At 39.2% G+C, this 27,955-nt stretch overlaps 1 protein-coding gene across 1 annotated transcript in view; it reads right to left on the minus strand.

The window, feature by feature from the left end:
- IGF2BP3 (insulin-like growth factor 2 mRNA binding protein 3) overlaps positions 1 to 27,851 on the minus strand; it is a gene marked incomplete at its 5' end in the record, with an annotated part of 109,084 nt that extends 81,233 nt beyond the window's left edge. Inside the window, 2 exons of the mRNA XM_009868037.1 lie at positions 4,271 to 4,319; positions 27,784 to 27,851. Coding sequence (XP_009866339.1) covers positions 4,271 to 4,319; positions 27,784 to 27,851 — 117 coding nt within the window. The remainder of the gene's footprint in view (positions 1 to 4,270; positions 4,320 to 27,783) is intronic.
- Positions 27,852 to 27,955: the final 104 nt, after the last annotated feature.

The raw sequence follows: 27,955 nt of genomic DNA on the forward strand, positions 1-27,955 counted from the left end.
AGCCAGCAGTGCTGTTTCTGGCACCATCTGTGTCCTGAAAGTCTGTTCTCTGGTGCTTTAGTCACTAAACATAGAAAAAATATTTGGAAAGAGAATCTCTTGAAGTATCTTCTACACTGAGGAAGTTAGTTTTAAATTTTTTTTTTTTAAAAAAAGAAAGAAAGAAAGAAAAGATGACATTTCACATAACAGTTCCTTCTTAGAAGAACTCTACTTTGATCCCCATCACAGTGAACTGGAGATAAACTGTAGGTACTTCAGTTTTAAACCACCACACCCAGACCTCCTTCTAAAAGCAGATCATTTTGTCTTGCAAATACATCTTCAGTGCTGAATACTCACAAGCTACGCATGAGACTACTTGCAGTTACAAATTAGAAGTCAAAATAGTATCTTAAAGGTTGTGGCTCAGGTAAGAGTAATAGAGATCTATTTACTTTTCTGCAGAGACCACAGAGCCAGGAGCTCATTTCCAGTGAGAAAGAGCTGATACTGGTATGTGTAGAGAATGGGAAAACCTGGTGTGACAAATCCTTCACTTGTGATTCTCAGCATCAACCTAGACTATGTATTTGATGAATAAGGAGAGGAAAGGGGGTAAAAATGATATCTACCTACTATCATTTTAAAAAGTGCACTAGTTGTTTTAGAGTTTGCTTCACCAAACAGATTTTGTAACAAATGAAAACAATTTATTTAAGAAAATAAAATCTGATCACGCACATGTCCTTCAAATTACTAAATTCATACAATAACCTCTATATGTAATTTATATGCAAGTAGAACAAAAAGAAGATGCATTCCAGAAGTGATGATGCTTTTATGGAACATGGGCACTGATCCAGAGTCCTCAAACCCAGACAACCAGTGAGGGAAGGGTGAAAAATGTAAATGAACTCCTGGATGAGTAGAGAACATGATCCTGGATAAGCCCCTTCCAGTCCACAGCTCAATTTCAGTCTCAGGCAAGTTCTACATATTCTTAGTTCAGACAGATACTGCCTTCCTTCCATTTCGTTTCTTCCAGCTGGGCAAGGAGTACAAGGATACCCAACCCACAGGTACAGAAACACGTAGAACCATGCCAAAAGTTTTCTTGTGAAGTTCAGATTAGTTACCAGGCAATTTTGTACAAACTATGTGGAATAACTATGGGTCAAGTGTCCACATAAGCCTTCAGGATAGCCAGTTTCTTCCAAGGAGAATTCCAGGTTTCCTTAACACTGAAGTCCAGTGTTTTCTCTCTTCCATAAGACTAAGGGCAGTAGATTTTACTAAATAGGCACACACACCTCTTAAGAAGAGTGTACACCAGTGAAACAGTGTCGAGTTTTTCACAGGAAACTCAGTTACTCTGGCATTTTATGAACCTTAAGAGTCAGCTCCCACCTGCATGGAGATCAAAACACCCAAGACAACAAGAGGGCACCTTCCTCAGCTGACATGTCACAAAACATTCTTAATTTAGATTCACCTCCAGTCTATTCCCTGAATGTTTCTCTGGTTTTGAAAGCCAGGAGGTAACGCTATTCTCTGGGATGTTCAGGAGCGGGACCTACTACGAGACTCTGTTACACTTCACACAACAAATACTTCAGCTACATTCCTGTGGCATCTCCACCACTCTTCCAGACCTGCTTTCTCCAGACCCAACAAGCTGCATTTGAGAATATGGTAGATGTTTTCGTTAATATAAGAGGTTTTGAGGGCTATCTGCTATAAGCCAAGGGCCATCTCCACTGGGTGTGGGCATGTACAGAGATGTGTGCTGGGTCCTGGTTCCACACCCCAGGCCTTCCAGGTACCGTTGGGTGGCACACTGGCCATGAGACCAGCTGCAAAGCACCAAACTAGAGTCACACACACTGACTGCTAGGGATGGACCTGTCGATTTCCCCTCCCAAAAAAATAATCCTTGTTTTCTATAAAGAACAGAGATTAAAACAAGATAATTATTTCAATAGAGCTTAAAAAAATACTTTTGCAAAGAATGACAAGATAGCCTTCCTAAAAATGGTTATATTATTAAAAAAAAAATTTCACAAGAACATTAATCTTTCTTCTGTTCTTTTCAAGTATCCCTATGCCACTGTAAAGAGAAAGGTACTGCAGGATACTGCATTTTGTATTTCAATATCAAACATATATGAGGGCTGATAGCCTGAACTAACCTAGAGATCTCTTTTGTCAGGTGTTTGGTTTTAAGGATTTCACACCCATTAGAAGTCAGTCATGATTCAAGCAATTAACAAAGGAGTGATGAGGCAAGCAGATTGGCACAGAGGGACTATAAGAAACAATTTAAGTAAAATTGCTCCAGCTGCTACACGTGCACACACACACACCATCCCCTCAGAAAACATGACGCAAGAACATTGCCACAATGTAAGTCCCTTTCTGTAGGCATAAACTTTTACTTTCTCTGACAAGCAACTGGTTGCAAGAAAGGGTTCTTCTAAGGAGGAATCATCCAAAACTTTATTGCAAAGCTCAAAGAAGGTTTTTGCAAGATTTTAGCATCAAGAAGGATACCAGAGGCCAAGGTAGGCTTGACATGTGATAAAATTCATCAGGAAATTGTCTTTAGTATTTTGTCATCGGCACTATTCTGAGAATGTACAAAACTTACCTGCTTAGCGTAGAAGTGACAGACCACCAGCACTTACAAAGAAAAAAGTTTAGAATTTTTGAGGACAAGCCATACTTGGCAAGCAGCTCTGACTTTCCAAGACAATGCAAAAACATTGTAAAACTTGTTTTGAGGCCTCAACCCTCTACATTCTGTGCCCAAAGGATCAAATCCATACGAACAATTTCAGGACACACAAGCAACGTTGAAATGATGTTAACAGGGAAAATTTTCCTTAGAAATTTTAGGATGACACAGAGTTTTATAAAGGTGGAATGGAGGGATCGTGTCTGAAACCAGATGTCACCACATAAACTGCAGCAATAGAGAGAAGGGAAATCTTTTCAAAATCAGAAAGCAGATGGGAAATAGGGTAGATACCTGTAACATACAAGCAGTAATAAGTACATACCTATAAGGGAGGATGAGTAGGTAGAATTTTGATGTACTCTGCTTAGCAGTGCTTTACATCTGTGCTTATTCACATTTTTCTGAATCATGTGTCTCTGCTTTGATACTCATTATTCCTACACAAAATCCTCAGAGAAAGTTTATACCAAAAAATAAATTTATCTTCAAATTGGTCACCCTCAACCATTTCTGTTACTACTCTTCCTGAAGACTTGACAAAAAAAAAGTTATGAATTTGAAATAAGAGGTATCAGGTGGATACATTAGCCCAAGGGGAGCACAAGATTTGGGAAGTGCAGAGGAAACGCTTATATGGACCACACACACGAGAAGGGCAGACAGAAGCAGTGAAAGATGGTGTGTGTTGGCACCTTATGGAAATCCTGGGTTTGACAGTTTAGACTGGACAGACCAATGCCTCAGTTTTTCTCCAAAGCTAGGAAACAATCAGACAGTGCAAATAAAGAAGTAGCTGCAGGTGGAAAGTCAGAAGACAGCAGACCAAACCTGCCCAGAGAACATCACAGTAGGAGCTTTATCCCCAACCCTCCACCCTCTAATCTCCCTCAGGTGAAAGGATAACTTACCACTAGAGAAACATGAAAACAACATTTTGAACACATATGAGGTAGAAAAACAGTAAAGAAAACAGATCCATTCTCACAGTAGCCCATCTGCAGCAAAAATTGTAACACTATTTGTGGAGTGTAAACAGCAAGTATACAATATATCAGTGAGAGTCGATAACCATAATAGCATGAGCAAACAATTTGCCGTAATGCCACCACCACAGAAGAGCAAAGAAAAACAAACAACAAAATCTGAGAAACAGGACCACCCTTAAATTGCTGATTTTGTAAGGTTTTGATTCAATATTTAAATATGAACTTGTATTAGGTTTGCTGAATTCATACACATGAGACCAGTGAGGTCCAAAACGGACAAGCTTTCAGTCAAAGAGAGTGACTGTGTCAGGAAGTCAGCGTTCACCAAAGAATCCATTTCAACATTTTTTATGGTTAACTCGGAGAGCAGAAATGAAGGCAGTTATCTGAATTGCTTAGAAGGCTCTATTGTTCCCTCTTCCAAAGGATTTCTCCCCAGCACAGAATGGGCGGTGTGTGCAAAGCAAGTGAAAGGTGGGGGAAGGGGGGGAAAGTCTTGTGGATAAAGAGAGAAACAGAAACACAGTTTAAAGCACAGATATCAATTTTTAAAGCGACTTCCTACCTCCCACTGCAAGTGAGGCGGGATATTTCTGATCTGAAGCTTCCGACTCCTGTAGATAAATTAAAGAAAATAGTTTAAAAAAAAAGCAGCAAACATTATTGCAAGACAAACTACACAGCAGCGGAGATTTAAGCATCTGTCATACTAAGAGGGACAAAACCAAATACACAACTCAAAAACCCCAACAAATAGCTGGGAAGGAATGTCAGGACAAAATCTCTTCAAGTCCAAAGAGCTGTTACAGAAATACTTGTTATACATTTGACAGCTGTTATATTTTATATAGCCTCCACTTTTATTGAAGGCTATTTCTATTTCAGCTTTAAGGTCTTCAGTATCTAATTCTCTCCATTGTAAGTGGGCACGATAAACCCATGAATTTGTACCAGGTTCTGCTCCATATACTTCAGGAATTTTATTATTTTTTTTAAATCACCAAGATGATACTTCAGGATTCTACATCTCTTCCAGTAAGACAATATAAATTTGAATAGATACGTTTGCTTTGATATTGAGGCTTTTCATCAGCCTAATGACTAACATTCTTATGGCTGACATTCTCCATCCCTGATCAGGAGGAAGGGGTAAGAATCAGTAAATTCATTGTACTTTGACCCCAAATTTACATCAGTTTTCACTTATCTAGAAAACAAAACATTCACTTTGAAGTGCTAGTGCAAAGCCTAGCAGTGTGCTGGCTGCCTTCACAGCCAAGTCCTTTGTCTCCTCCCTTCCCCCAAAGTGAGAGAACAAATAAATGCCAGAGATGCCACAAAACCCTTGGGATTTACAAGAATGTGTAGATTAACACAGTTTGAGCTGGGCTCAGGTAGGGCCTGCTGGCTGGCTCAGTCTGGCTGGCCTGGGAAGTTCTGTGAAAGGGAGAAGGGACAATACAGAGCAGCCTAGATTAGAAGGTTCCAACTTCATTTTGGTTCCCCAAAGCAGCCAAAGCGAGCATCGTCTTGTGTTCAACACTCAGTTTTACTCCACATTTTTTTTCGCTCAGTACCTCTCACAGAAAAAATACACTTCACATTTTTAGGACTTCTCATAACAAAAGTTTGTTAGACTTCCACAGGCCAGTAAAAACTCGCAACAAACAAGTTTTAGAGATGTTGCCATCTAGCAACGAAACCGAAAGCTTTCATTTTCCCCCCTCAGATCCTTTTCAAGTACACTCTTTTCTCTACCATCACCACCACCACCACCACCACCCACACAGGCCTGCAGTGCTGGTTTTACATCCCAAAATGCTCCCCTCAACAGTCGTTATGCGGGGCACCAGCCAGAGCTTAGGGTCAAACTTCTCACGGGGTGGTGTCACCCCCAACACTACGGTGACCATCACATCAAGTGACAAGCACACTTTCTCCAGAAAAAAAATGAACAGGTTCTGGTTGGGCAGAGTTTCTCAGCTGTTTTCACTCCTTCTCAAGCAAGAAAGAGCCGATTTCAGCATTTGATCGTATAAGTAGGCGAGGAAGGGAGAACAAAAACCCAAACCACACATAACCCTGTTTAAGCTTTCATTTCCAATAAACGGAGGAAAAATCAGGAGCTGCTTCACAGCAACGAGGGGGAAGTTTCCTTGAAGTCTGCAAGGATTTCCTTAAACCGCAATCTCGGCTAGCAAATCTGCTACAGAACAATCACCCTAAAGTAGCGATATACTGCTCTGAAGTATCACACGGCAACCTGAAACTTGAAAGTTGGGTCGTAAAAGTAGAACATAAAAGAGGCTGTTCATTCAATATTAAAAATACTGGGAAATTCTAATGCAGAAAAATCCCAAACCACAGAATTGGCAGCCAATACGCTATTCAATGTGCTTCAAACTGTGTCGTGCCATTAGTCTCTCACACTTGCAGATTCAAATTAAAATTCATGAGAGTTTCGTAGCAAGGAGTGCCACTCACAGAAGGATCTGAGCACGCAGCAGCCCTGCCAGCACACCAGCAACAGGTCTCACCCCAGCTCTGCACCAAGCCAGGCAACAAATGCAGCGTATTTTCATCGGTGAGAAGGAGACAGGAGAAAAGTCCTTTCCAAAAGCACATGTGCAAGTGTCACACAAAAAAACTGCCACCCCACACTTCATATCAACAGGAAAACCTACATATCTTCTTTACTGCCCAACACCTGAAAGATGGACCAAAAAAAAAAAACAACAAAAAATCCCACAATCTCTACATTTACATAACAACTAAGGACATAACACAGGTTTTGAAGTTTGGGGTTTTTTTTTTTTCCTTCCCACATGACTTCGAGGGGCTGAAAAGTTTGATGCAATTTAAAACTTTAGTCAGTCAACATTTGTAGCACAAAAATAACTTGAACATCCTGAAAGGGAGGAGAAGGAGGAAGGGAGAGGAGCAAGGAAGAAATGCCACCTTAAAATTACCAGTTTCTCTGCCACATTCATAAAGAGTGAAAGGAAATGGCAAGTCAAATACAAAACGGGGACAGTCCTGCTGTGCACCTCAGTTTATGGCAATAGTGAGACACCTATTGTACAAAACCGAAAGGTCACTTCAAAAATACAAAACCAGCTATATGAACTATTCCATTTGAAACTATTTACACCTTCATCAGTTGCTTGGCTGCACTGTAAGTAATTTTAACTTGTCGTCCAACACAAATTTGAAGTCCGGTGTTTATTGATGCACATGAAAACTTAATATTTTTTGTTCACATTGTTATTGTATCATAATTAGCAATAGAAAAAAAATTTAATAAAACTTTGCATGGCGAGGAGGTATTGCACAAAACCGTAAAATACTATAAGCACCTCTGAAATGTCTCCATTTCAGTTACTATCATCTCCTCTCAAAATAAACATCTAAATATATTTCTTATAAAAATACACAAAGCTTGTAACCCCTCTCCCGTTTTGCCTTTCTCTCCACACAGAGAGAACAGATTGAAACAACAGAAGTGTTTTTGCGTTCCCAGGACCAGGGCGAGCACTGAACTAGCATCAAGCAGAGACCAAATCCCCCACGTGCAGCAACAACCTGTGCGGCTTCTGCCCCGACAGATCCCTCCTCCAGCTCTTCTCCGGCACTTCGGCAGCCCCGTACGTATCCTCGTTTCACGAGAGCCCACAGAGAATCAGCTCTCAACTTCGAGAAAAACACCAAAGCAAACGCAAAGGTATAGCAAAGAGAAAAGGACAAACTGAGTCCGATTGAATCTACCAGAGCAGCAACAGCTTCCGTGAGGAAGCTTTTGCATAGGGACAAAACTCTACAAAATAAGTGGAGGAAAGGAAAGAGAAAAACATGGCAGCATCTACCTGGAAATATTCTCCCATGTCAGATGGTGTCAGATTTTTTAAGCATACTTTCCATCTTTCCCCATAACCCTATTTTCTTCCCCAAAGTACAATACGTGCAAAACTCCTATAGCTATCTCATCACAGCATAAACCTACAGAATATTTTAGTTTATTTTGTTTTGAAATAATCCTAAATTTTGTTATTTTACAACTACTTTCAGCCATGCTAGGTGCGTAAAACAAAAAATAGTCCTTTCAAATTCCACAGAGGTATTTTATTACAATAATGTCATCTAAAATACAGCTCGTCTAGTCTTAATAAATCCTTAGTAAAACTGCCAGCATATCTCATCAGTGTGACTCAGACAAGCCTTGTGTATGCACTTTTTCCAGTTTAAGCCTATTTCTTATTTAATTTCTTCCATTCTAAATAGGCATTAGCAATAGATGTCAACTCAAAAAAAATCTAGGCAAATTATGTTCGTGCTCTGTATCATATGAATGTTTTTGAAAGCCACCTATAGTTCACAGTATGTGAACAAGTATTCCCACTTTCTGTCATTTTGTTGGTTTTTTCCCCCAAAGACAACCAAAACACCTTTTATTGGGTAAGAAGAAAAATTACTTCTACAGTTTCTGTATCAGGCTAGTCCATAAGCAGGTATTTGGCAACAATTTACTTAAGGGGAAATGCACACATTCTAATTCTTTTTAAGTACTATGCAGGTAAACTGGATTCAGTTACTTCAAGCCACTGCTGACGACCACACATCAACACATTTGTTCCGGGGATTCTGGGACATGGAGTCTTGTGTTTGAAGGACACGAATCTCTCTGCAACACTGAAAGCAGGTAAAACAAAACATCATTTTGCCCATTCACAAGGAAGGCAACATGTTTGTGCTACATGGGTGTGCAAACACAGAAAAGGTGAAGTACTATAAAGATTGATAATTTACTAAAGGCCTTCCTAGTGATCTTTGCAGGAGTAACCCCTCCTATGTAAATACAGAGAGCACATGCGCAGGGACACCCAATGCTCCCAACCCACAGGAACCTTCCACACACATGAAAGAATACTAAACATGTCTTAGGGAAAGGGTGGTGGGAGGAGGGAAGAAAGTAGCTCACAATTTCAGCATTCTTTTTTTATACATGCTCTTTCCTTCTCTCTCTGCCCTCCCTATATACATCCCCTTTCCTCTTCAAGCTATCAATATCCTCTTCCGTTAAAAAGATCTCGAAATTTGCCCATTTTTGCATGCCCACGTTAAATAAAATTTCACTACACACTTTCACTAATGTAATCTCACTCTATGCTTTATGTGACATTTTGCAACGGCAAATCACTTAAGATCCACACCTCCCCTTAAGGGAAAATAATTTTAAAAAATAGAAGATAGACAACTGTAGAGCAAAGAACAATAAAGTATCATGCTCTTAGACCTCTGATTTTTTTGTATCTAGTAGGCATGTCAAAATTTGACTGTTTCAGTGGGGGGCACATACACAAATATCAAAGCAACTGGACTACCACACTGGTGTCATATCCACACTCTTACCAGATCCTTCTCACCATCCTCCCCTCTATCCCCCAGAGATCTGCTCCCTCCTGCTCCTTAATTCCCATTTCTTGACAATAACATAATAGTCTCTTATTCCAGCAGCCATGTGAACTACACACAACATTAATGCCTTAAACTGACACAGTGCAAACCTACTTTTTTAAACAAGAGCCTATGGAAAAAGAGTTAAACGTGCCTGAAAGGAAGATCAAGTGAACATCGACAATGTTAGTTCATTCAATTGTTTGAACTCAATACCTATGGGATAGAGAGTAAATCGTCTGCCTTTTCCACTCTTTGGAATGTGCAAAGAGGAAGTGCTTATTCATTTCATCCATTCTAGGTAGGCACTGCCATACTAATTACCTGGAAAAAAGTCTTGGCACCTCACACCAACAGCACAGATGTAGAGTAAGCACCAAGTGCTGTCCCTCCCCAGTACTGCCTCCGAGGTCCTGGTCCCCCAGCTCTGGCGGCTGCATGTGATACCCCTGCAAACCCATACACTGAAACAACACGTCTTCTCCCTGAGCTCCAAAGAACTGCGTGAAGACAAAAAATGTCACTTCTCGAGCTTACTTCACTGACAACACAAGCTTAAAACACACAGCTGGAGATGAAATATAAAAAAAAAAACCAAACCATCATACCACCACCACAAGCCCACTATGGGCTGTGGCTAATGCCGTACAGTAAAGAAACAACTTCTGCATGAAGAGTCCTGACATGAACAGCCATAGAAACAAACTTAGTGACTCTCACAGCCAAATGGAAAGCTGCTGGTAATCCACTGAATTTATAGAAGAAGGGGAAGAGGTGTCTTCTTGTTTACTCTGCAGCCAGCAAAATAAAAACAGTCAAGAAAAGCCCGATACGAAAAGCTGCCCCCACACACAGAGTTTATTAGTTTCTCCCCCTCAGGTTGCTTCAATTAGCTGATGCTTGATGGCAAGAGTGAATCAGTGTTTTTAGTGCTCTTCTGGTGGGAAGGGGAAAAAGAAAACAAATAGGCAGTTTTGCAGGACAAAATGAAAAGTCCTTAATTCTTGATTCATATTAGTGTGATTCAGGAAAAGCACAGAAACAATTTTTTAGTTGCAAGGTGAGGGATAGGGCCTCTCCTTATTTTCTTCATGGTAAATGTAGGTAATTACACAGATTAAGCCACAGAAGCAGCTTGTCCTGCAAGAGGTGCTGTGGTGTCTGCCTGCCTCCTGATTTCACACAGAAATTTCATGGGTTTAAGCAACATTTTTAGTCTTTTTAAGTTGGTCACATTTGGTTTCCAAAAGCTCCTAACAAACAGTAATAAGTCCACCCAAATAAAGCTTATTCAATATGCATTCTAAGCCATTTTATATGTACTATTATATATATAATTACATATATACACACACAATTACGTATCTCAATTTGATTATTCCTTACAAGTAGTTCTGATAAATACAAAAGCAAAGGGTCACACTCCCTACCTAAGAAGAAAGTATACTGAATTTCTGTTAAAAACCCGCTCAGGTTCAGTAAGTGACAGGGTTTTATAACACTTCTGTTAAAAGGTAATTGATTTTTAGTGTATATTACAAAGCACACTGATGACAAAGTTACTGTATTTTTTTCAAAGGCATTAGAATATGAATCAAACTTCACCTTCATGCCTTACCTACAGAAGAAAGGAAAATGGTTTCATATACTGACTTGTTGACAAAACATGAAAAAAAATTATTTTTACACACTGATCTGGACAGTAGAATACTTGAAGAGGAAGTGTAACTGCTCTAATTTCAGACCCAATTCAGCAATTCAAGCAGACAAAGCTCGGCTAAGCCACAGGCAAACTGCAGCAATACTTCTCTTTGTGTTGCCTCATTATTTAATCCCAGACCTGGATTTAAAAGCACTCTGTACTACCGTTCAGAACGGGGATTTTCCATAAAATTTAGACAAAGAAATTTTTTCCTCAAAGCTCATGCAATACACAATGGTTGGCTCCTAACTACACTTTCCCCCTTTCATCTTGCCCATACAACCCACCAAAGTAGCCGCTTTGGAGAGGTGTATTATCTCAGCATTCAAGAGGAAAATCTGGCTCCTGAATTACCTCAGAGATCCCTCTGTGCTAAGGATCAAATTCCCTACCAGTGCCGGCAAAACATGGGATTTGCTTACTGCAGTCAGAAACGTGTCCGTGGGGCCAGTAAAACCAGTCAGCTTCTCTCTCCAAAGCCACCGGCCAAACCACCAGGCTGCGCTCTCCTTGCAGGATCACTCTCTGGAGAAGACTGACTATCTGTGGGCAGGGTAGGATAGCTCAAGAAGCACAACCAGGTTTGCATCGGCGCTTCCAAGTTATATCATGGAAAATAAGTAAAAAAAACCCAAACCCAACCAATCTAAGCCTGACTGCAGTTCTTACGCTTATGCAGCTTAGTCGGATGGTAGGCTTCCACCTATTACCTCTTGCTTCAGGATTTCAGTTCAACAGTTCTTCACATAGCTAATTAGACTAAAAGCTTATATTCATTATTTGTAAATTCCCTTGAGTGGTCCATAAAGACATTTTAAAAAGAAAATTCTAAAGATTCTCCCATTACCATATTAATGTTGAATTTCTCATGATAAGAAAAAAAAAAAGCTTTCATTTTCTAGGTGTTGTTAATGAGAGAAGGCTGTTAAGATTTTTTTTTTTATTAAAGAATTAAGCACTGCTGTAAATTTAATAGGAAGTTCCAGTATCCTTTAGCAAAATGGACTTTCATCTACCTTTGTGGCTTCTGATATATCAGGTCTTTTTTCTTCCCATATGCCAAAACTCTTCAGAGAAACTGAAACATTTTTATTGTTGTTGTTGCTTGGGTTAGTTTGGTTTCAGTTGTGTTGGGTTTTGTTGTGGTTTTTTTTTTTTTTTTTAAATCTAGGGAGGTTTTTTTATTTATTTCCCTATTTGTTGTAGGGGGTGAGTGAGTAGGGTTGGCTTTTTGGGGTGGTTTTTTGTTTGTGTTTTTTTTTCTTCTAAATGCCACAGTTTCTCTTTCCCCCCTCCTCCTCCTCAGAGGAGGGGTCTCTATTCCTTGAACAACTGTACTGCTGAGCCGATTTTGTTGACCAAACATTTTAGAGCTACGGTCACTTGCCATTTATTCTCCCACCCCACCACTAACTTGCAATTACCTGGGACATGGACAACAGTGAAAACTCTCAGGAGGTATATGAAAAACAACATCTTTAAATGCAAAAGTGCTTCTAAACATGAGAAAAACAAAACAAAACAAAAAGAACAGCCAAACCCAACTTCCATCTATTTAAAGTCCTAACTGGTATGAACTAGTAAACCTCTAATGAAGAGACACAATGCTCATGTTTTATCTTTCTCCTCCCTACCCTTCCACCAAAATAGCGAATGGCAGCTTCCCTCCCTTCACCTGTTTTCCTAGTGCCCACATGGGTGGCTGGCTGAAGTAGTCACTATTTCCATTATGGACCAACTGTTGAACTTTCACACTAGCTGTAAAAAAGCAGCTCTAGACTGAAACTTGCCTGTCATGTCATAAAATCATAGAAGTGATTGGAAAAGACCTTTAAGATTATTGAGTCCAACAGTTAACCTAGGAATGCCAGGTCTACCATTAAACCATGTCCCCGAGCACCACATCCACACGGCCTTTAAACACTTCCAGGGATGGAGACTCAGTCACCTCCCTGCACAGCCTGTTCCATGCTTGACAATCCTTTCCACTGACAATTTTTTCCTAATATGCTTCGAATGCATGGCCAAATTAGAGGCTGGGAAGTCCTACACAGGGAAATTAAAAGAAGGATTTTAATTTTTTTTTTTAGTTTTCAGTAAATTCAGCTCCTTTTAAAGAGCCCAAGGAGGAGAAAGAAACGTGTGGGATATTTCAGCGTCTTTTCTCAAGTAAAAAAGAGTACCAAGACTTGAATAATTAATAAAAGCCAACAAGATCCTTTAGTCCACAAAGCAGCTACTGGATATACCCTTATAGCGCTTTTATTTTGCATGTCTTTCCTACTACTATCACTTACTCCACAAAAGTTTACACATCAGTTAGAAACCCAATGGAAATAAGTGACATAGATCACATAGAACATGAAAATTTTGACGTTTTCTGGTACAGGAAGTGGGGCACCAGATTAGATCTAGTCTTCACAAGAGTTTAGTTATTCACCTGTCTCAGACTGAAAAAACTAAATAAAATTTGCAGCATTCCTAGACAAACCCATAGCCACCATGCCACTGAGACCAGCCTGCCCAACCAGGAACCTCTGCAGAGAACATCAAAAACACTTTCCAGATTCCCTAAGCCATAGCTACAGTCAGGGATTCTAACCCATTTGGGTCTCTTTCAGGTCAGGCTCAAGTGAAACTAAGGTTGTTCATACTCGGTTTAAGTTCACTGTATGCTCCGGATGAACCAGTCAAATTCAGTTCTGATTTGCGAGATGGAGAGGAAGTAAAACAAGGCTTAAAGTGAAACAGTAAGAATTGCTCAGCCCCTACACTTGCAGCATGTAATTGCAAGACCTTGGTTACATAGGCTCAGGGAGCAAAAGAAACAGCAAATCGAGGTTCTCTGCTATTAAATATCTGATTTAGACCCTCCAGGTTTAGAGTAAGCTACTTCAGAGCTTAACCTGAGCAAGGTATTGGGTAGTTTGGGGACCCATCCCAGCACACATTTTTCCACTGCCTTGCTGTTTTGCTTTTTAAAGTAAAGCCTGTTCATTGCCTCTTTCAGGCTACTTTACAAAAAATGACACAAAGGGATGTCAAATTCCTAAAATGATCTCAGTAAATGGTCTCAGTAAACAAAGATTCCTGTGGGGTCTGGGAAATGGAAACACACTGAAACACTCTACTGCTGAAAGAACCATCTGACTTCAAAAAGCTTTTAAACGATAACCAGAATAAATGAAAAATCTTGCTTAGTCTGATTTTAAGTGTATATGTAAACTTCAGCTAATAGATGGACTCGCTGGTATTTTCAAGTCTCTTCCATGATATAAAAGGATATTAACAAGGGCAAACTATTTCATTTAGGCAACTGTCTATATAATAATGTCTAAAAATATGAATAAAGTGCTGGTGCTTAAAAGAACCAAACAAACTAAGAACAGAGTTAATGAGAGCACAGAGTAAATCAGTGCTTTCCAATGTACAGCCACGCATTTCAGGCTCTTTCCAGGGTTCAAAGTCACTCTTAAGGAACGTAGTGCACGCATGTGTGTCTGCACACATATGCACATATGCCTTTCACTCTGCATCCAGTCCAGCTGAAACTTCCATTTTTTATTACTTTGTTCATAAATACGTATATTACTCAACTTTGCAAGAGAACAGCTTTGTCCAAACATGATAACTGAGCATTTAAAAGATATACTATGCTCATTATCTGATGTTCCAGCAAAGCTTAAAGAACTGCATGCAGATAGCCTGCTCATGCGGCTAAGACGGTTTTATGCTGGTTCAGTTGTGTTTTTTAGTTTATAAATAAATAAAATCAATTTTCTCATTACTACTTTTCACCCTTCAAACTTGAGATAAACCAAGTTTTAAGATCACTAGTGAGACAAATAGCTTCTTTTAAATCTTCTAGACCACACTAACAGGAATAGATCAAGAAGACTACTTCGGCATTTTTACAACAGAAGAAATGTCAAATTTACTGTACATTTCCCTTTACTTTTGCTTTAAATAAGTTCTTCCATCTCAAGGGATTCAATACAATAAACCTTATTCACACAAGTTTAAATAACAAGCCAGGAACTTTTAAAGTATCAACCAACGCACAACAACAACTAAGACACTGCACAGATGCCAATTCTCACTTTGATGCTCTAGTAATTATTTTACCAGTACACTTTGTTGAACTAATTGAATACCAACAAGAAGAAATAACACTCAAGTGCTGGCCCTTACTAATGGCAGTTCCACGTGGCCTTAAACTGATTAAGTGACCTAAAGCAGATGAGACATAATGCCTTGACCAGGGAAGTGCTAGAACATGTGGGGTTTGTGCTATCACCACCAAAGATTTTTCCTTTCTTTCTCTTGCCCAAAAGTCATCAAAATCCAAAAGTCATAGAAATGACCGCTTGGCCCTTTGCCTTTCATTTTTATGCTCAATATCACGGGGCACAAAAACAAAAAAATCCATTGCTTCTATACTTAAGTTACTTGCAAAGAGAAACAAATTAGGCTTATGGTTTTCAGTCATTATCATCATTCCTTTTAAGCAATTTTTTTCTGAAGAGTTCTCCCCTAAAAATGAAATCCCATTTAATTACATGAAAACTGCATGGAGAGAACAGCACCAACTAAAATTATTTCATAGCTGTGCTTACACCAAAAAAGTTACTTTATTTAGAACTGCATAGTCTCCCCTCAAAAAATTTTATACCCTCAAAGCGTAGAATGCATAGTCTTTCGTTTGGGATGTAGAACTATGTAATACATATGCTTTGCACACATACACACCATTTTCTACATTGAGTTTTGACCTAAAGACAGCTCACTGGGAAAAAAAATTAACTTTTTGATTAACATGTTTTAAGAAGTCAAATTTATGAAGTAATAACATCTTTTTTTTTTAAAGGGCAATAATTTTGATCAGGGTAAGTACATCTACACTTGTAAATCTACATTTATGGTAAATATTTTGTACTGGCATAGTTAGAACTCCACAGCTTGTGCATAAAGAGTATTTTGCAATTTTTTATATTTGCTTAACAGAAAAAGTTTATTAGACCTTTCATTAAACTTCATTTTTAAGAATTACCAAAACAATCTGTTCTTTTGTCATGGCAGCTTTGAATAGCGCACACAGGCTTACACAGTATAATATATGAAAGCAATCCCTGAGCTTTCATATCAGGTTTTGATAAAAGCCTTAGAGTATCATTTTGTTCTGTTCAATTGGAAAAGTCAACAACTAAAATTCAATTGTTCAAATTTTAAATCATGCAACATTTTAATTTTACAATTTATTTCAACAGCAAGTTACATCAAAAAGTCACTTTTACGTAAGAATGTATTTCTTTAGTTACCTTTATAGCTGTTAATTTCCCCTGTTTTCATGATACTATAAAAAACTGCCATGACTTTAAAAAGTGGCATATAAAGCACTTATGATAACCACTATCAACTTTTTAATAACTCCATTATTTTTCACAGAAAACATAAAATATAGTGCATGTTTCGAGGATGAAGATCTCAACAAACATTGACTTTTTCCCTGCTGCTACAGATTTAAATACACTGTTAGGATCAGAGAACCAAAACCAGATTGATATTTCCCCACTGAAAAGTGGACTCTTCACAAGCGCAGTGTTTAGTGTTGACACTCTTTTAGTTCACTCTGTATTAAACTGAGCAAACTGTAAATTTGGGTCAGTTAGTTTTAAAGCAGAGAAAAGGCCTACATGAATGAACTGGTCAGCTGTAGCACGATAAGTATAATTTACAAGTTAATCATCATTAATGTCAAGATTATTTGCACTTAGTAACTTAGAGTTTTCAAACTTATAGGGTTTTTCTAGATAGTTAAATCAAGATAATGAACAAAGTTCATATAATAACGATGATAATTTCAATCATGTTTAATAAATTATTTACTATTTAATTACTTCAAATCTAGTTTGTACACATATGTACAAACTTATTATCACACCAAGGCAGTAATTACTATCTTCTTTTCACAATCAGACAATACTGATTTGTTAACAGAGATACCTAAATTAGGTGGTACCTGCCTCCACTAGTACATCAGATTGCTTTTACCTAATAGCATAACTTAACATAGTTTAAATACATCTTTCAAAGCTTTGAAATTCCACTGTTCCATCTGCATATTGATATGCCCCAAAATTGAGTATTTAAGAAGAACATTCTAGAGAAATAAAGAACAGGAAAAAGCTAAAAATATCAAATTACTTAAGAAAAAAAAATATCAGCACATGGAAGACTGTATTATTATAGGATATATATATTCAACCACAGAAGTAAATTATCTTTCTTTAGGGGTTACTGATCATTTGCTGCTAACTCTGCTGTTTGTGTGTCTTCTTCACTCATCTTCCCCACCACCATCCTCCAAGAATGCAATTCATTTCAAATCATGCTGGCACCAGCTTCATGCCTAGTACTGAACTACGTGACGAGAGAGAAACTACCAGTGACAACCAGCACTGGAGCTACCAAAAGCCTCAGCACAAAGCAATCGCTCCCCTCCCTCTCCTCCCCCAAATCTCAAAGACATTCGTAATTTGCAACCACATGCAGGTTGTCCACAGAGTGGAAGGAGAGCTCACAGAGCTGGATGGCAGAAGGCAAAGAAACGGGTCAGGGCACCTGGCTCAGCCCCCCCAAACCAGGCAAAGGTCTTCTCATCCAGCCCAAGTCTCATCAGGCTGACACACACCACAGCCACCGCCAGAACACTGCTCAGACACCATTTCTTCCTCAGGAACTTGGAGGGCTTAGTTGTGGTGAAACATGACTAAGTTTCGGATGTGTTTTTTCTTCCATGCCTTACCTACCTTTCTTTTCTCTTAAAGGTTACCACCCAAAACGGAACACCCAGTGACATAAGCCAGAGCAATGTCAAAGAGCAGCCTTCTGGAACACACAACCACATGTGATTTCTACGGACACTCTATAGCTAAAAAGTTAAGATCGCTTGAACTTTCATCTGAAAAGCCATTTTGAAGGTCCACACACAGCAGCACTGCTATACAGCGGGAGACTGACGCAACCCCACATGCGCTGCTGGATTTCTGCTGCCGTTCATGCATTCAGAAGTAGCATTTTCACGTTAAGATGCCCAACTTAATCCAACGCATGCAAAACCAGTAACAGTCGCAGTAAGCGAACTGTGCGAATCAGGTGATGTGAGCGAAAGGGGCAAGAAGAAAAGCAACGTGTGTAAGATTATTATTTGCTACAGAGGCAGGTTAAAGCCGTCCACAGCAAGTGGATGCAATTTTGTAATTTTACTGAAGCTAGTCAAACACAAAGGTAAAGCAATCTTTAACTCATACTAAAAGCTCTACAAACTCTGGTGATGAATCTTCTTTAAAATAATCTTTGGAAATGTTTTAGGAGTGATGGGTAGCTTCAAATTTATACAGGTAAACACATGCCACATCACCTGAAAAGACAATTTTGCTCATGATTTGAGTTTAACTGAACAGCTGTCATCAAGCTCAGTTGTACAAAGGTTGCGTACTCCACAATTTTAGGTATACAGAGTTTATAGTTCTATGTTAAATGCAGAATTTTGGGTATGTTTACATGCCAACAATCAATTCTCTTTTAAGAGAACAAACAGGGTAGGAATCATATTATTTATAAGAATTCCCTCTCAACTGCATAACTGAATAGAAATATATAACTCACTCTCATGAAAACAAAATAAACACCACCACAAAACAAGTTACCCTTGGCATTACCCGATGGAACAGGACCTCATCATTTGCTACTAGGACCCAGATCACTGAGAAACAAACTTAGTATTTCAAAAATAAATGAAAGGTCACCTACTTTTTTTGACTATCAATTTCATGTGGAGTGTTTGGGTTTTGGTATTTTTCCTTTTTTTTTTGGTGGGAGACAGGAGGGAGGGTTGTTTTAAGAAAAACAGTTAAATAGAACAAACATTCTGGTGCATCTTTGAATGAACGAGCATTAGAAGTATAAGAACAAGCACACAACCAGCACTAAACTCTGAAAATAAATGTAATGAATACACAGTATTTTTTTAAAAAAAATCTCTTCTCTGACTTCATAGAGCTGCTCATTTCTCATGTATTTTGCACAGGTTATTAGAAACAACTTAAATACCTGTGCTGTACTCTAGGATTCTCTAGTTTCTTAATTAAGTATTAGTAAATCTACAGACCACGTGCTAAGCTACATGCTTACCATGGCTCAGTATGTATTTGAAATTGAAAGAGAATTTGCAGACACTTTTAAACACCTGTCATCCTTGAAAGCTGCACATGTCTTCCAAGTGTCCTATGTTAAAAATCTCTTTGCAGGTGCAAAGTTCATTCAGTAAGATTACAAGTCAACAAGTACTGAGATATTCCAGTACATTTTTTCAGGTCAAGAGAAGAACCTCCTAACTACCAACAGCAAATTTTAGGTCTCCATCACCAAGTTATGCCGCTGCCCATCACCACTTAGAACTTGCTTAAACAACTCAACTTCTGTTAACGTAAACCTCACCCTCCGAGAACTTTGGCTGTTGATCAGCACCAGCACCCACTGTGATAAACCCCACTGAAAGACACTTGGCATTGAATCCCTTTTGCTTCACCCTGGCAAAGAGCTCCCTCTGCACACCCAAGCCCTGGTTTTGCACAAGGAAACACGTGGTTCTTTCAGGGGTACAGTTCCCAGGGTAAGAAAGACCTGGGTTCTCTTTACAGCATAAAAGTACGCGTCTGTAACAAACCAGCGCAATAGGATTTTGTGTCAGCTTGTATACAGTAAGCAAACCCCCCTGAAAAATTATGGTAAAATTAGGAACAATATTCCAAGACATAGACAAATATTTTTTTTTTTTTAACCATTACCTACTTAGGGTTGCCACAAAACTGTCACTGGAAAAACATTTAAAGCCTGTTTGTCAGAATTTGAATTCACATCAGGAAAACAACAATGTAAACCTGGTCTATTATCTCAGATTAAACTACTGACTGAATTCCATGAACATTCTACAGATTGTATTTTTCAAGTACTGGTGTAAGGGGACATCGTTTTGAAATTTTTACTCTAGATGGAGGAGGAAAAATTGAACTATTCTTCCACAATAACCAAGAAGCCACCATCACACAGAGAATCTCCCCTACTCATAGAAACCAAATAATGCACTCTATCACCAAAAATAAATTTCCGGATGATCTTTTCTGTAAGTGTTTTCAAACTACTGCTTAAAAAAAAATACAGAATAAACTGTACAGCTTGTCTCTTTTGCCTTTGCTAGGCAATATGTGCGTTTTCCTTGTCAAAGAGAGAGCAGTTTGCAAACCTGGTTTCCCAAGAGCCTCCCCGCAGCGCTCTGAGGACAGGGGCGAAGGGGCAGAGAGCTGCAGGATCAGGCCCCGGGAGGAAAGCTGTGGGGAGCAACTGCTCAGCACGACTCACTCCAGGTTGGGTTTTCTCCCCCCTCCTCTTTCTCACAGCCAGCCCTCCTGCCCTTCTTGTTCCTAGAAAACTAGAGCCCCGCCTTGATCCACACATGCTAGATATTTAACAGATAATTTCAAATCTGAACACGAGATTTTGACTTTAACCCTAATCGCTGCTTCACATTAAGTCTCAGGAAAATAAGTCATTGTGAACCCAACTAATAATTTAAGAGGGTTTTTATGTGTTTTTTTCTTTTAAATGCAAACTAGAGTTCCCTCTGTCTGGAATTTTCACTCCTCACTACAATATTTAAGGCTCCGTTAAAATAAAGCAAGCTCCATTTTTGAGGGAAAACCCTACAGGACCTGTATGTTTAACATTTAAAACTAAAATCAATTTACCAAAACAATAAAGCTTTGCTATTTTCACAAAAAGGAAAAAATGTATTAGACACATGGTGTAGGCTACATACTTTAAAGTAGCGTTCCTAAAGTTCAGCTAAGCATGAAAGCTAATCTTTCAAAAGTGAACATTCAGCTTCAGTTGTGTTCAAGTGTACTAGTACTAGCAAAAGAAAAAGCCAACAAAAAACCTAAAATACTATTTTTATAAATTCTCCAGATATTTTTAGCTGGTCTCTTCTTAAACTGCAAATTATTTTATGGTAATAAAACCTTTTAAAATGCATATGGATGCATACACACACATATACGTACACATTCGATTTGAAGCAGTTCTCCGCATTATTTCTCACCAATCAGACTACGGTCACAAAATGACCAAGACATCAAAAAAAATCAAATTGAGTAAAACCCTTCTCAGCTGAAGACTTTTCATTTCAATGCAGTTTTGTTTCAATACTCAGTCACATACCCAAGAAGAGTCACATCCCTCTTGGACTCATTATTGTCTGTGCTCTTAACCAAATTTTAACCTAATTAAAACTAGAGAATGCCTCCTTTTACCTCTTAGGGGCAGTTTTCTATCCATCCAGATTTGCAAAAGGGCAGTTTTAGGTGATGCTGATTCCACTGCACCCCAAAGATGCGGACAATAAGGGAGGCACTTCGCTCCTAAGGTTACATCTCACAGGACACAACTTTTATACTACAAGTTTCTCTTGTGCTAGCTGCCATGATATTACACAATATGATAAATTAATATAATTTTCCATTTTAAAATTTCAGTACACTTACAGGGAAAAAAAAAGTGGAAAGTCTCACCATTTTTGACCCACTCTATTGCCATTACATGTACAGTATTTTAATGCTTATCCTAATATTGACCCTAGTAACACCCTTTATTTGTTAAGTGTCTAACTACAAACATGGAGCTTTTCTTCTTCATTAACCATACATATCTTTCAACACACACTCACAAACCAATATTGAAGATCTGGAAAGAAGCAAAACCAGGAGAGGATACAATAATACAATTTTTTGTTTAATTACTTAAAACATGCCCCAACATAAAGCAGGTCTTGCTCCTATGCAGAAACCTTTCAAAGCTGAGTTACTTATTCCAAGTGATGAGAAGGAACAACTGACACTAAAGCACCCGCGTGGATAAATGTGCCCAGAGAGGCTGGGTAGCACCAGTAAAATTGGGCTTACTGATCTCCCCAGCACACCCCAAACCAGGACACTTGGGGAGATTTCAGATGGCACGTTTAACAATATTTTCTTTATTTGGACAGAAAATGTGAGACTCGTACAGCAAAGATGCAGGACAGAAAGGCGTACAAATGCATACACTTGGCATGCACAGAAAAAAATAAGAAAAAACAAAGCAAGGATGGAAGCCTCAGACTAAAACTGCAAAATAACACACGAGTATTTCTGGTAACAATGTCACATTTCTAGATGAAATAAGAAAAAGTCGTGGTTTTATCTTAGCTTTCAGCAACTATTAGCATATAAGTCAACGTATAATTCTATACTCTGCATCATTTGAGATAAAAAATGGACCGACATGCAGATAAACATTTTGCATATGGAAACAAAATGAGAGAAGACATTAAAAGAGAATCAGACTGAAGCACTCTGGAACTACACAAAGCACCTCAATATTGCCAAGTGCGTCAATTCTATTAAAACTGTTCTACCTATCCCTTTCTTCCTATAAAACATGAAAAGTTATCCTTCTTACTTCGATTTTTGTAATATTTAATTTTTTGACCCATTCACCTCCACTTATTTACTGATTCTGAATAATCAAATTCCAATAATAAATTTGACCCTTAAATTACAAGAAAAAAATCCCACATCAGTATTGCGCTGTGCACACCCCACTGGGCTTGTGCAAGGATGAAAACACTGAAAAAAGAGTGTTTAACTGTGCTCTATGGCACTATGTATGTGTTACCACCGTTCCAGGAGGATAAAATCCTAAAAAGTTAAAATGACATTAAGAAGAGGAACAGGTTTTAAGGAGCAAATAAACTTCTGGGGGGTTCCCTGAAGGGCTAGCCCTATCTGTGAGTGAGTATCAGGTGTATATTAATTCCACCTGGGTCCCTCTCTCATGACCCTTACAGGAAGCTTCACATTTTCTGTTAGGTAGGTAAATCCCAGACCATTTAAGAATTTTTTTAGGTCAAAACTACACATCTGAAGTCCACCCAGTAGCTAGCCAGAAGCTATTAAAGGACTTCAGCACTGTCAAGTCCTGTGCTTTGCACTTAAAAGAGCGACTGAAAGGAACACAGCCCCATTTTACAAAAATACCATCTTCAAGGTCTCAAAAATGTGGAACGTTATTACCCCATGCTTGAAGGGAAAAAAAAAAATTACAAGGAAGAAATAAAGAAAATCTTAAACATTTCCTGATTATATTTTACTATCCTTGAATTACACTTTCAAAATGTTAATTTTTTGTTCCACTTCATCAAATTTACTATATCCATGCACAATTTAAAGTTCATTATAAGTATGGTCACAGGGTACCTTCCACAAAGGGCAAGTAGCAAAAAAGAGAGTAGGAGCAAACTTCCAGGACATGCATTTAAGGCTAGGTTTCATGGACTCCAGCGTATTTTTTAAAACTTCCACAAGAAATTTTTTTTAAATTATTAACGATTAAACAGTATGGGGAGTTATAAAAATTAAACTTCAGATCACATAGAAGTTATCATGGTTAGTGAAGAATTATCTGTTCCTGCCATAACAACTCATTGTTTATGTAGGAATCACCAAAACTATCCAGGTTTGTTTCCACTCAAGTTGTAAGCTTTCAAAGATTAGAAAAAAAAAAATCAATAACAATAAAATTAATTTCCTGTTCATATCTGCAAAAATACTTGTGGAAACGGAGAATAAAACCCCAAAATCACTACGCATCCAAATTCACTCTCAAATATGTTCTAGTCTGAACCCAATCCTCTCGCTCTTTCCACAGAAAAGCGCATGAATATGGCCAGTAAATGACTTGGGTTTTTTCTATCGTATATTTTTACATTCAGCATGTTTCTCTCCGCTTGATATTTACAGCAGCAAAACTAAAAATCAATGCCACTACATTTTATTTTATTTTTTTAATAACTGTGACCGTTGTAGCCACCATACATACTTCAGCTTTGCCGTGCTGTTTCCCACCGCCTTGCCTGGGCAAGACACAAACCCTCATTATACTGAGAATTAGCAACACAATCCGATGCCCATCCAACAGCGTAACCCCTGGAGCAGAGATGGCTGCAGGAGGGATTTGGGGCCCATTTTCCTCAAGTCAGCCTTCAGATCCTTCAGCTTTGGAGGTGCAGCCCAGCTGGTAGGACACTGAGCTCCCTGTGACACAGCTTGTGCAGAGGCGGCGCTACCTACCAGGTGCACTTTTGCTACTCCCTTCTCCCAAACTAACAAGACCTGGTGCATTTATTTTCTCAACAAAGAGCCTTCGAGGTGGAAGGGGGGGAAAAAAAAACCAACAAAACACAAACCACCAAAACACACACCTTCTAATTGGAAAAACACCTCATGGGTGTCACAGCTGGGGTGGTGAGAACATTTTAGGCAGCTGAAGACCCCAGGAGCAGGCAAGGTGGACCAGGCCAGTGTGGGACGCCCACCTGAAGGTGGGAGCTGGCACCAGGAGGCGGCACCAGGCCCGTCCCCAGGTGCCCAGTTAGCACTCGCCTACCCTCCCCCCCATGGCAGTGAGTGACATCAGGGCCATTTGAATAATCAGATTGCAGCCTACATCGCTTGGAGATACCAGCTGCTCTTGGATTGCGGGGAGGTAGTACCCGAAGCCTCGCACCACAAGTTCCATAGGCACGGGCGCACGTAGGCGATGGGCTGCCACCGTCCTCCTCCCGCATCGCTGCTTTGCGGGAGGAAAACCCATCTAAGCAGCCTTTCCCCTTGGCAGGGAGCAACTAGCGGTCAGAATAGTTACAATGCCTTCTCCAACTTTTTGCATAAAGTGACCTAAACCTTTAAACGCTGCGACAGCCTTCCTCCACACCGAGGGGTCTGAATGCAGAAATGCTGCATTCCTTTGGCATTCCCTTGAGATTTCAATAGTAAGTCAGGAATCTACTCCGAGCTTATTAAATACTTTGCACCTCCCCCAAAATGATTCTCCACCCTACCATCAAGGAAACCTTGACCAGGCCCCTTCTTTCAACCGCAGCGTATCCCCTCCTCTGTTTTCAAACGCTTCCAAGGGGGAGGGGAGGGAGAAAGCCACACAGAAGGCGCTCTCCTTCCTTCCACAGCAGGTAGGAAGGTAATTTTGCAAACCTGGGTGTGCCCACTTCAAATCTGGAGATCCAGCAAGGGCTGGAATGCAGTGACTACTGGGCCCAAGAATTTCGCCCTGAATAACAAGCCAGGCACAGTCTTCTGGATTCAGCTCAACTTTATGGCAACCCTCGCTGACACCACCTCTTGACCTTCCTTTATGTGACGAGGATATGGATTACCAAACCCTTACCCTTTCCTCCCATGCACCTCAGCAGCTTCTGGAGGAAAGATACCTGCAAACTATCTTTGCAAGTGGTAATACATGCATTTCGCTTAAAAAAAAAAAAAAAATGCAACACATATAAATCGTATTTAAGGAGGTTGTAAGGCAGGGAGCTAGGACTCTGCGTGAAGCAGCCTCACAGCAGCAGAGGTCAATACAATGTATTGAATAATTTCAGTGCACTAAAACTTTTGCTCTTATGAAGTAATCATTTGACCAAACTATTAATTGTACGCTCATGCTGAAAGACAGACTTGACGCATCTACTTTTTTATTTTTCCTTTTTCCTCTTCTTATTTTTCCCTTTTTTTTTTTCTTTTATAATACCATCACTTCTCTAACTGCATCTCCCGCCCTGAAGGGCACAGGGCTCTCGGGAAAGCGGTCCCCAGCCTCACCCTGGGTGGGCCTGTGAGCAGCACCACCTCCCCCCATCCACCCGGGCTGCATCTCCACCTTTCCCTGGTGTAAAAAGATACAAAGACTCCAAATAAGTTACTTTGAAGGCGCCTTAGTAGTCAGTTTCATCAAAATACTCAACATTTGTGAGCTATGTGTAAAAACACAGTTTTCAACTCTAAATATACGCCCTGTAAACAATGTTTATGGAGCCATGGAAAAAATCTCCCAACTTTTTGACCCCCTCAAAAACAATTATTAAACATTCATAAAATGAATGAGAGCCACTTTTACATATGGAGGCCACTGACTGAATTGGAATGGGCTTTCTATATTTGATTTTGGGAGAGGGGGAGCGGAAACAAAGGGGAAGGAAGCACAGTTACGAGAAATGCAATTTTTCTGTTAAATAGCAGTTAAATCTGAACTACATCTAATACTTTCCAATATGATACTGCACAATGAAACAGTGTCTTAAAAAAGGGCTTTGGGAGAAGTAACAGGGGTAGACTGATACAATTACACTTGCAATTTTTTCAGCACGCCTATATGAAGGCAATGCACGCCCAGAAAAGTGCAGAGTTCTTTTCAACAAGTTACGGACAGATGCACGTTTCTGATAATTCCTAATTCACAGGCAAATACGAAGGCATGCTACCCAACAAGAAGAATGGACTTTTACACCACTTCAGCTGACAGCTGAAAGAACAGGAAAATACTTTTAAACAACGATTTAAAAAAAGTTGGAGGGCACCAGTCATTTTAAGTTTACTTTTATATGAGTGAAATAAATTCACTTCCAACAGTATAAACAGAATACTACTTGTGCAAGCTTAAGATTAATAATCATGATAAATTTGTTTGTTACAGAGATTAACAGGAAACTATCAATTCTTACATGTCCCATGAAAATTTCTCCTTAAATCTAAAAACACATTCCATCTACAACAGTATTTTTAGATGCAAAAACCTGAAATATAGGCTACTGTGAATCAAAGCCATATACCTTGAATACTGAATGAGAAATAGAACACATACAGCATATTAATCTCCAATGAAAAGTATCAAACAACCACAGCAATTAACATGCTACAAATTGGTCCAGAGAGGGGTTCCCCTCCCTTAACTAGTGCAAAAATCTGCCATACTTTCTCAAATGAAGCTTTCCTCTAAAGAGTGATTAAGCTTCTAATTCTCAAAATACCAAGATACAATGCCCATCAAGACAGCTAATTCACCTTTTCAAAATCAACTATTTTAAAAAGACTGAACTTCTTAAAAATAACCCTGAAATATTAGAAGCCCCTTTCAACAAAGTTACACAGAGAGACATACTTCCCAGATTGAATAATGGAGTACAGGAACAAGCACGTGGAAAGTTTGATCTATTTTGCCTTTACTCTCTAGTGCACGCCAGGTTTTCTATAATCTAAATATTTGTGAAAGAAGCAGGCTGAATTGCTATAGGCAATATAAAAACACCACCCTGCTTTATTGCAAGTACTGCTTCTTTACATGAGGCAAAACAAAATTAATGCCTTGCAAAAATTAAACATGCATTCAGAAATCAAGAATAAATCCCATCCTTATTGATAAGAAGTCATTCTCCTGCTGCTTCTATAGACCAGCTCAAAACCATGATGAAAAATCCTCTCAAATACAGATGAGACTTCTACTACATGCCTATAAAATGCTGCAGACTCCAACATGGCAGAATCAAAAAAATACGTATACCAGTGAATTTACAAGATGCTTTTTGTTGCTGGAGCAAAGCTCATGTGCGTGCCCATTACACAGTTCACATCACTACATTTCCTGCTAACACTCAGATTTTAACTCTTCTCACAGAACTTTACGTTTAAAATTCTTCATAATCATTTGCCATCAAGCCATAACAACTCGCTTCTCCCCTAAAAAGGTGCTTATTAAAAAAACAAAAATTAAATGCTACCACTGTTGCCCAGCCAAGACACTACATTTGAAATACACGGGGTGATTCTAGAAAACCTTAGGACAGCACAGAGCGCACGCCTGTGTGTTTAAGAAAGCGGTCCATTTATCTACAGGGAAGAGAATTGCACACCTAAACATTTTTCAAATCGCTTCTAGCCGGGTAAGGGAGATAATTAAAAAGAATAAAAATAAAAACAAATTACCTTTGTCTTTTAGGGACCGAATGTTCAACTTCTATGAGTTTCCCATGCAGCTCCACTTTACCTGCAGAGATAAACAGAAAGGGGAAAAATATTTAAGCGCGACTGATGCATCCCCGTTTCCCGGAGCGGGTTTCGCAGGGGTGTAAAGCAGGAGACGGGAGCGCAACACGTT

Source organism: Apaloderma vittatum, unplaced genomic scaffold (genome assembly GCF_000703405.1).
Source record: "Apaloderma vittatum isolate BGI_N311 unplaced genomic scaffold, ASM70340v1 scaffold27154, whole genome shotgun sequence".
NCBI lineage: Eukaryota > Metazoa > Chordata > Aves > Trogoniformes > Trogonidae > Apaloderma > Apaloderma vittatum.